This window comes from Choristoneura fumiferana, chromosome 24, assembly GCF_025370935.1.
Source record: "Choristoneura fumiferana chromosome 24, NRCan_CFum_1, whole genome shotgun sequence".
Taxonomy (NCBI): domain Eukaryota; kingdom Metazoa; phylum Arthropoda; class Insecta; order Lepidoptera; family Tortricidae; genus Choristoneura; species Choristoneura fumiferana.
Genome location: NC_133495.1, coordinates 1,300,350 through 1,311,171, shown reverse-complemented (window position 1 = coordinate 1,311,171; position 10,822 = coordinate 1,300,350). Strand labels below are relative to the sequence as shown.

Below are 10,822 nucleotides of genomic sequence, written 5' to 3'. Positions count from 1 at the left end.
TATGAGTTCAGAAACATGATACAAAATATTTTCCCTGCAAGTGCTGCCACACACAGTGCTAGTAAAACGCTTGCCAGTAGCATTACATTGCGGGCCCGCTGGGCTGACAAGTTACAAGTGATCGGATCGAGCGCCGCAGTGTCTTGCTACTGGCCCATTTTACTAGTTTCGTGTAAACCAGCACCATCTTATGAAAGTGTAAGCCCTGTTTAATGGTAAAGTTACCTCTTCAGAAGTCTTCCCCTTCATGAGCGCCTCAGTTTGTGCCAGGAAGTTAGCGAGCAGGATCTTGTGATGCTGTCCGCCAGAAATGGGGTTGTGCGTCTGCGCTGGCGCAATGAAGTCGCACGGGATCAACCTACAAACAAGACATAACAAATACAACACATTACTATGACACAATACACAGAGGAACAACACAAAGCAAATGATTGAAATACACAGTTGTAAACTTTCTTTAGCATCTACATAGACATAAAAAGACATCATTTCTATAATGGATACTATACATAGACATAATATGGATATTCTTTTGTTGAAAACAGTGCGGCAGTGATACACATTTCATAATTTAGATAGTAGATAGTGAAGGAATGCCGCAAGGTAGTGTGTTCAGGCCGCTTGTTTTCCTTTTATAAATAAACTTCTCTGTTTTATATACCTGGTTCCCTGATGTATAAGTTGGTAGAAGGCGTGCTGTCCGTTGGTCCCAGGCTCACCCCACACGATGGGCCCGGTGCTGTAGTTGACTTGCTCGCCGCCACGCGTCACGTATTTCCCGTTGCTCTCCATGTCACCTTGTTGGAAGTAGGCGGCGAATCTAACAAAATATATTCAGAAATTGTATGAAATGTTGCTACAACATCAATAACTAGTGACATACCTAGTCTGATGAACCAGTATTCGGTACAATCCCCTGCATTAATATCTGCCACATCGGAGCGTGCCAAAATATCTAACACGTCCTACCGGCCCAAGAAATAGAGTCGTACGTCGGTGCTGGTGATTGTACGAATGAAGATTGTGTTTTTTGGAACCTTTTTTTTTATTTCAAATCCAATTTTTTTTGTTACTTTTACGGTCATCCCGTAAAACCTATATCGAAAATACAAACTGAAATATAGATGCACAGAAAAACCAGAAAAATAAGACCAGCGCTGGGAATCGAACCCAGGTCCTGGAACAACACAAGCTGAGATATGAGGTGCATAGGAGAAATTCGTGTCTGTATCGTTGTCCAGCGGTGGTGTAGCGGTATAGCACACGGCACGGAATGCCGAGGACCTGGGTGCGATTCCCAGCGCTGGTCTTATATTTCTGGTTTTTCTGTGCATCTATATTTCAGTTTGTATTTTCGATATTGTAGGTACGAATGTCCCATAACGTAGTGATTTTAGAGTTGGGATCAACAAGTGTCAAATAAGGATAAAAAGTATTTAAAAATTGTTTAACCGAAACTGTGATTGTTGAAATGTTGTTTTTTTTAATTATTTCCACTGGAGAAAAAACAATGGAAAGACCATCCGTACGATTTATAAATTAAGTACACAAGTAATTCGTAAAGAGTGTAATAGCACTGCCAGTAACTAGTTTCATTGGTAGGTAATCCGAAAATATCTTTACTTCTTTTCGTTCAATTAAATGTATTCAGATAAAAAAGCAAATCGTCTGGGATACTGCAATACCGCGTAACTAGCATTTTCTATAAGGTATAATTTTCACTGCACTAACAGTACTGACATTGTACTGTTCTGACAGTGAAAATTATACATCGAAAATACAAACTGAAACATAGACACGAATTTTTCCTATGCACCACATATCTCAGCTTGTTTATTTTTTATTTAGTCACTTAAGCAGCGACACTAGCGACATCTATGCTTCCTGGACTGAAACTGGAGGTCTATGGGGGAGTGTCACACAGTAGAAGTCCTACGGCTGAGATGATGATGATGAGTATGGTTTTAATAAGTTGCAGACCTGTGCAAGTATTGGTCGTAAGGCAGCAGCGCGTGCGTCTCCGCGCCGTGGAAGTTGCTGTACCACACGCCCAGCAGAGCCAAGATCACGGGCGCCTGCGCACACAATCATAATAAATATCATGGGACAATTCACACCAATGAGGGTTTTCACAGAAGCGAAATATCGCTAGATGGCGTTAGTATCGTGAGGTCCGTTTGACGTTTGCTTGCGATTGGCTCATTTAGTTATTTAACCAATCACGAGCAAACGTCAAACGGACCTTACGATGCTAACGCCATCTATATTGTATATCGATCCAATTTATGAAAAGTGTAAACAAAGATGCCGTCCGACCACAGACATTCAATGATGTGAAAACCTAGAACATATTGCAAAATAATTAATCTGTTCAGTAAATCAATTAATTTATTGATTGAAAAGATCAAAGTATTTTTCTCTATTTTATTATTTACAATACTTGATTTAATTCCAAAGACTGTTTATTTAATTATAAAAGCAGTAACTATTTTTAATTTTAAGGCTTATTAAACCGAGCATAAATCGATTTTTAAAATGTAAGATTTTCCACCTTCTCTACGCTAATCTATGCTACTATAGATTATACCCATGTTTCATTCAAGAAATAACGTCAGATTTTGACGAAGATTTTTCAAATGAAAATTAAATATTGAAATCCAGTGAATTTTGGTGAAAAAAGTGATTAGACGTTTAGTTAAAAGACACGAATTATAGATAAATGTGTTATTGATTCGATCCTGTGGATGTTAATACAAGGATTTTGAGGAAATCAGTTTACACTTCTTATAAATTGGATAGTGATAAACCATAGCGATATTTCACCGTGAAAACCCTCATTGACCTCTTTTTATGTAAGACGTGGTCAAGACGTGGCGAGCATGCAGGTCACCTGATAGTAAGCAATCACCGCCGCCCATAGACAAATAGCCAAAACAGTTTCCATGATGGCTGACGGTTCCATTATCCAAGTGCATTTCAATTACCTATTTGGTGACTCACATTTTTCTCCAAAGGCGCGGTGGTGAAATGCTCATCCATGTAGCTGGCTCCTTCTAGAAGCTTCTCGAAGTTAGCGTAGCCAACGTGGAGAGCGATCGACAGACCAATGGCGGACCAGAGGGAGTACCTGTAGAATGACGACACGTTATTTTATATTACTTCGTTTAACACGTTCGGCCCCGGCAACGATCCACTAAGCTCTTACGCTATGCCTATCCATATCCCACAGCAGTCACTTCTATGTCAGTGACACGTATACGTGTCACAGACGTAAAACATTCCGGTGCCAGTGACACGTCTGTGACTTTTTAGTTCATACTCCTATGTCAGTGACACGCATGTTGTGTCAAAATAATTCGGACCTCCTAAAGGCTGGCATAGCGTAAGGGCTTAGCGGAACGTTGCCGGAGCCGAATGTGACATCCACTAACCTCTTACGCTAGGCATACCGCATATCCCACAGCAGTCACAAATACGTGTCACTGGCATAGGAGTAAGAACTAAAAAGTCACAGACGTTGTGTCACTGAGGCCGAACGTGTTAATTTTCCTGTGGTCTTAAGCATAATCACAATTATAATAATAAAATAATAATAATAATTTATTCAAAAACTCATTTTACATCATATTTAACTTAAGAACTAAAACATACTGTAAAAGAAATATTTACAAGAAATGCCTGAACTAGGATTTGGGATTTTTTTTTTTTACTTAGGATTATGCTGGAAATATGCGACCGAACCACACTCCACGCTGTGAGAACACAAAAGAGTGTCGAATGTGTTCTTACAGAGCGGAGGTGGGGGAGCTAATGAACATACATTTGTTGTACAGACGTAGCGATTGGTCGCGAGTGAGCAAAGTATTTTTTTTATAGGTAGTTCATTGATGGAGGTCCATAGCAAAGTAACGTCTGATTCAATAAATCACTTATTTGGCTGATGGTGTAGGTCTGTACACATTATGCGCCAGTAAAACTACATTTACGTACCTGCCGCCAACCCAGTCCCAAAACCCGAACATGTTCTTGGCGTCGATACCAAAAGCTGTCACTTTCTCGGCGTTGGTCGAAAGAGCCACGAAATGCTTCGCCACTGCTGCCGGCTAAGGAAACGAGAGTTATGCAATAGTAGATTGTTCAATAAGTACATAAAATGCGTCATGTCATAGTCATAGTAAAATGACTTGAAGTTGTACTTTTGGGGAGCTTGCAAGTTGCGGAAAGTTTGCAAAAAGTTTGAAAAGTTCTGAGATATTTTCACAAGCAATACAGGAAATTTCAAAATGTTTCCTTTGGCGCATCAGTACTTTGGGGTCATCTATAACTTACGTCATACATTTAGGGGGGTGGGGTCAGGTGGTTTGTGGTGGTGGTTCCGGAGCCAAAATGGCAAAAACGGAACCCTTATAGTTTCGCCATGTCTGTCTGTCTGTCTGTCCATCCGCGGCTTTGCTCAGGGACTATCAATGCTAGAGAGCTGTAATTTTGCACGGATATATATCTAAACTATGTCAACAAAATGGTACAATAAAAAAATAAAAATAGACGTAAAGTGGGGGTGTTTTTTTTTCTCATCCAACCCTATAGTGTGGGGTATCGTTAGATAGGTCTTTTAAGACGATTTTTCGATTCAGTGATGTGTTTGCGAAATATTCAACTTTAAAGTGCAAATTTTCATGAAAATCGAGCGGTGGGTGGAAAAATTTGAAAAAAATCAGGATGGTAGTAAGTATATCAAACTTTCAAGGAAAACTATAACGGCTAAGTTTGCTTGAGAATTATTAGTAGTTTAAAAGTAAATACCAGCCTAAGGTATAAAATATACCTAAACTTGGAAGATTCCGTATAAAATACGAAATCCTTAGAAAAATATTACTTCATTTTTTCGTAATGGCTACGGAACCCTATCTTGGGCGTAACCGACACGCTCTTGGCCGGTTTTTCATTTTGCACCGAATGACAGTAAGTAAATCATTTGAATTCGGCCAGACCAGCGATTAGAAACAATAACAAGCTAAGTTACGGATGCGTTGCCGGCCCTTTGAGAAATGAGTAAACTCGTATTTGAAGACTTACATCTTTAGCAGCGCCCAAGAACCAGTTCTTAGCTGATGTGGCGTTGGTGATGGTCTCCTGAGTGGTGAAGGTCTTGGAGGCCACAATGAAGAGGGCGGTTTCAGGGTTCAGACGCTTCAGCACCTCGGCTAGGTGGGTTCCGTCGATGTTTGACACGAAGTGGACCTTGGACAGAAGGGACGAAATAGAATTATTGCAATAGAACAGAATACCTTTATTGAATCAGACGTTACTTTGCGGAAGTCCATATCAATAAACTATAAACAATTACTTTGTTCACTCGCGCCTTTTTGATAGCTATGCAACTAATGTGTGTTCATGCAGTTCCTCCACCACCACACTGTAAGAACACATACAAATCAAACAAACCCAATCTAATACCTTTAAACGAGCCATTCTTGTATATATATATATATATATCTATACTAATATTATAAATGCGAAAGTGTGTGTTTGTATGTTTGTCCGTCTTTCACGTCGAAAAGGAGCGACGGATCGACGTGATTTTTGGCATAGAGATAGTTAATGGGCCAGAGAGTGACATAGGCTACTTTTTATCCCGGAAAAATGCCAGTTCCCGAGAGAACAGCGCGCGATAACCGAATTCCGAACGGGCGAAGCCGCGAGCAAAAGCTAGTATAAGTATATACATATATAATCAGAATCTCGTAAACGGCTACCACGATTTCGATGAAATTTGGTATGTGGGGGTTTTCGGGGATGAAACATCGATCTAGCTTGGTCTTATCTCTTGGAAAACGCTTATTATTGAATTTTAGCCCGAGTAAAGCTCAGTAGCCCAGGTCCTAAATAATAATAATAATAAACTATCACCACCACCACCACGCTACACCGACGCGTTTCGAACTCCACGCGCGCCAGCGTTTCTGGGGGGCTACTACGAAATTCGAAGTTGGTATCGTACCGTCCCTCTCACTATCGTATTAAATAATATAAGCGTCAGCGAGACGGGAAGATACGAAGTTCGAATTTCGCACTTCGTAGTACAGGGCATGGCGTCTTACAGTACTTTCTTTTTAACCCCCGACGCAAAAAGAGGGGTGTTATAAGTTTGAACGCTATGTGTGTCCATATGCCTGTGTGTCTACCGTAGCTCTTGAACGGGAGGACCGATTCGAATGCGGTTTTTCTTATTTTAAAGCAGGTAAAGAAAGTGATAGTTCTTAGACATGTTTTATCAAAATCGGTTCAGCCGTTTTTGAGATATTGAACTTTGAAGTGACAAAGTCGGGGTTTTTTTGGTTAGGTTATAACACAACGTACCTTAAGATGGTTGGCGTATGGTTTAAGCGCCTCCGTCACCATGAGAGGACCGAGGTCGGAGCCGCCGATGCCGATGTTGATGACGTCAGTTATGGTCTTGCCGGTGTATCTGAGGAATGCTCATACATCAGCAGACATCAAAATGTTTTTTTTTTATTCAACTGGATGGCAAACGAGCAAGTGAGTCTCCTGATGGTAAGAGATCACCACCGCCCATAGACACCTGCAACACCAGCGGGATTGGAACCTAGAGGCCTAAGATGGGATACCTTAAGTGCCAGTAATTTCACCGGTTGTCTTGCGGCAAAAGATTCATTTAATTTCAACGGTTGTGAGTTTTAGCCCCTATTCATCCGTTCTAATTTATTTAAGTATTCGAATTTCGATACTGTATCGTTCGGCGGTACAGTTATAAGAGCGTTTATACCTGCTGAGCTGGCAACGTTGCATTTTTATTAGTTTTTCGATTATTCCATAAATTTAATGAAAATTAAAACTGTGGTCTGTTAGAACTCTTAATATATAGGTTAATGTGTCTACTCCAATAATTATTCGTGATAGACTTTTATTTTGTTTAAAAACCGTTAGTAAACATTTGCTCGTTTTTAAAGAATATTAAAGTCTATTACAAATAATTATTGGAGTAGACACCATACTTATATATTAAGAAGAGTTCCATCAGACCACATTTATAATTTTCATTAATTTTTATATGGAATAATCGAGAAAAACTAACAAAAATGCAACATTGCCAGCTTAGCAGGTATAAACGCCTTAACAAATCGTACTACAGCATAGTACAGTCGTTTTCTCACACACGATAGTTATGATAAAATACCGGTCGAACGGTGCAGTCTGATCGTTAGGATTTTCATCATAGTCAGCTTCTTCACTTTAACGATATCTACAAGGCTAGTATCAAGGCTGAATGTTACCCCTTCCACTGTCCGCTGATGACTTGCTCCGAGAACTCCCTCATATGATCCAGGACAGCGTTGACCTCGGGCGCGACGTCGGCGCCGTTCACCAGGATCGGGCGATTCTTGCGGTTCCGGAGTGCCACGTGCAGGACCGCTCGGTCTTCCGTGAAGTTGATCTTCTCACCTGCAATACGTTTATACTTATAGCACAGGGGTTCCTAAAGTTTTTCAGGCTTAATAGCAGGCATATAAAAAGGGTAGTATTTCGTCCCGATGAAACTGATGGACTACCTAATTAGATTTTTTTTAAAACACTAGCCCATTTTATTTCCTACATTCCATCCCACTAATATTAATTTATTTTATTTATTCATTCGATGCATCATTATATTATAATTTAGATAAATGTCAGTTATCAGATAATAGAGATCTTGCGTTGTAGGTACAGATGTAGAGTTTCTGTGATAGAGATGGAGGGTTATAGTCTTGGACATATAATAATAAAATTGAAAATAAAATACAAGTATGCCAGAGAGCTATGGAAAGGAGTGTATTAAACATACAAGAATTCACAAAAAAAGAAACACAGAGATAAGAAAAACAACAAAATTAATAGACGCTCTGGAACACGCGAAAAAACTGAAATGGAAATGGGCAGGTCATATTGCACGCATGAATAAAGAAAAATGGGCACAGTTAGTAACTTATTGGCAAGGTCCAACAAACAAACGAAAAAGAGGTAGACCGAAAGAAAAATGGGAGGATGAATTAGTGAGAAATGCTGGCGAAAACTGGCTTACTAAAGCAAAGGACAGACACTTGTGGAACGAAATGGAGGAGGCCTTTACCCGTTGAGGGGTCCATATTGAATTGTTTTTTAACTAATTGCTATTTATTATGAAATGGAATGTTATGTATTTTTTTTAATGTATATGTAATAATTGGTATAATGAAATGATTGATTTGAATATGTAATGCATGCACTTATGATTATAAATGATGATGATTTATTCAAAATGGAAATAAAGAGGCTATAATAATAATAAAAAATATATGTCAGTTATAAGAGTAAATGCGAAAGTTTGTAAGTCTGTTTGTTACCTCTTCACGTATCGCTGAACCGATTTAGATAAAGTTTGGTATCCAGAGAGTCCCAGGGAAGGACATATAATAGTTTTGATCCCCGAAAATTTTAAGTTCCCGCGGAATAGCGATAAACGAACTCTGCGCTGACGGAGTCGCCGGCAGCTGCTAGTATTGTCTAACTTTTGGGTTCACCGCGGCGCATAGTTTGGAAACCCAGGTATAGGTAGTGCCACGAGAGTTGAAATGAACGATTACACACACAGCTACAAAAAGAACTGATTGCACAAAAGAAGAATGAATGAAATTAATGAGTAAATGTCTAAATCCTGCTGTCATTACATGAGATGTTGTTGTGTGCGTGACCTCAACTATAGTTGCACTACCTATAGACTGAGTGTGTTCTTGCGCTCTTATGTAGTGTCCTGACCTGTGAACATGGCGTCTCGGGCTTTCTCGACGCCGCGCGTGCGCGCCAGGTTGAACAGGAGCGCCATGACGGCGCCGTCCACGCGGTTCTTGGAGTAATCCAGCAGGATGTCCCCATCGCTAGGCGTGGGCAGCCGGAGGCTGTGAACAACAAAGGTTCAAACTAAGTGCTAACTACAGAACTAATATAAATATAAATAGGCTTTATTTTCCATTGACATGTACACTAGAATGAATCATAGTAGATATTTAGGGGCTGTTTCACCATCCATTGATTAGCGTCAACCGACGGTTAAATGTGATGCCGTCTCCGTCTATTCGAAAAAAACAAATAGAGACAGCATCACACCTAACCGACAGTTACACTAATCAATGGATGGTGAAACAGCCCCTTAATGTGTTATTTGTCCCTTTTAATAAGTGTAGCCCAGAACTTTGTTAACATTGTATTTTTATGAAAGATAAATAAAGTTATTATTTATTATATTCATGCCATCTGGACTGGACGCCTCTTCGGGTGAAGACCTCCTCCAGAGATTTCTATTCGTAGCAGTTTTTTGCCAGGTTAAACCAATCACTTGTTCCGATGGTCTCTTCGTCCTTCCACCTTGCTTTTGGACTATCCCTGCTTCTGTGCCCATGTGTTCCCTTCCACATAGTCACAGTACTAACAGGTATTATGAATGAGTTTTGCTCACTGTACTTGCACTGTTATTGTATCTGAGGAGGGTCTGAAACACTCCAAGCGCTGTTATCATGTGTGTTATGAAAATCAACATAATTTTACTCAACCACTAAGATTATCAAATGTTTTAAAAAAACTGATACAATTTTTTTTATTATTTATTAACAGATAAATTTATATGTGGTATCTTTTGAATACTTACATCATTTTTCTTGTAAGCAATGAGGATCTATAGTGCCACTTGTAAACGAAAGGAACTTGGTCCCTGTTCTTGGTTATTAATTTGCCAATCAAAGAAAACTGGACTGCCCCATAACCAACCAGATATCAGGCAATTCTATTAACCACTGCTGGTTCAGATAGAAACATTTGTCATGTCATTTGTATAGCAAGCAATGTACTTCAAATTAACTGTAGGCAAGCCTAATGGCATCTTCTAAATAAACAAATATCATGAATAATTCTAATTTGCTTAGTTACTACCAGTTCTTAAATATAATGGATTAACTCGGATTCAATATTTGCAATTCATTAAGCAATTAAGTTAATTAATTGTTAATTTTTTAGTTTGCAGTTCAGACAACTTATTAAGTTTTTTTTTGTTTCAAAAGAAATTAATAACTATCAGTTACTATTGCACAAGATTGTTAAGATTGATTTAAAAACTCCAAGTATTTTTGTAATGTCCGAGCTGAAATGTGGTCAAGTATTTGTTTATTTATTTACAAATAGAAAATACTAACATTTATGTATTAGCATGTTGTGGCAAAGTTCAAAGTACATTGCACCATGTTAAGGCAATTAATGAATTCAGAGTTTCATTGAGGACAACGAAGGTCACATTTAAGACTACCGAAAGCTCATGTCATTGAGTTGATAGCTACGACCTCCCAAGTTCAAAGAACTTCCAAAGTTGTATAACGTAACTAAATAATAAAATCTAAACGTATTACCATTTTTGGATTAAATTAAGAGAAATATACATTTTAAAGTTAATTGCTGGCTGAATAAATACATTTAAAAAAACAAGCTTGTAGAATTAAAATAAAAACACGAACTTACCTGAATTTCTGGAACCGCTGCGGATCTTGTTGGAACAGTTGCTGGATGTTTATTTTTTCTGAGTTAAGATTGTAAAAGTCTTGAAGTTTTTGGAAAGCTGGGTCCTGTTTCAGGCTGATTTTCGGCTCCATTGTAATAAGTGAAAGTATACGGGTATTCGGAGAGCTGCGCGACCGAAACTGGTGTCCTATCAGTGATAACGAATGTCGTGTTGACATGTCAATGACGTATGAAGGTTATTTGCGTTTCGTTTCTGCCAATGCTCAATACGAATCTCTTCATT

The 10,822-nt window shown here is 39.0% G+C and overlaps 1 protein-coding gene across 1 annotated transcript in view; it reads right to left on the bottom strand.

The window, feature by feature from the left end:
* Pgi (glucose-6-phosphate isomerase) overlaps positions 1 to 10,772 on the bottom strand; it is a 20,757-nt gene extending 9,985 nt beyond the window's left edge. The window contains exons 1-10 of the mRNA XM_074106384.1: positions 10,540 to 10,772; positions 8,794 to 8,933; positions 7,296 to 7,464; positions 6,361 to 6,469; positions 5,077 to 5,241; positions 3,991 to 4,103; positions 3,001 to 3,127; positions 1,981 to 2,075; positions 662 to 820; positions 226 to 358 (exon numbers count right to left, since the gene is read on the bottom strand). Coding sequence (XP_073962485.1) covers positions 226 to 358; positions 662 to 820; positions 1,981 to 2,075; positions 3,001 to 3,127; positions 3,991 to 4,103; positions 5,077 to 5,241; positions 6,361 to 6,469; positions 7,296 to 7,464; positions 8,794 to 8,933; positions 10,540 to 10,757 — 1,428 coding nt within the window. The 5' untranslated portion in view covers positions 10,758 to 10,772. The remainder of the gene's footprint in view (positions 1 to 225; positions 359 to 661; positions 821 to 1,980; positions 2,076 to 3,000; positions 3,128 to 3,990; positions 4,104 to 5,076; positions 5,242 to 6,360; positions 6,470 to 7,295; positions 7,465 to 8,793; positions 8,934 to 10,539) is intronic.
* Between the last annotated feature and the right edge of the window lie 50 nt (positions 10,773 to 10,822).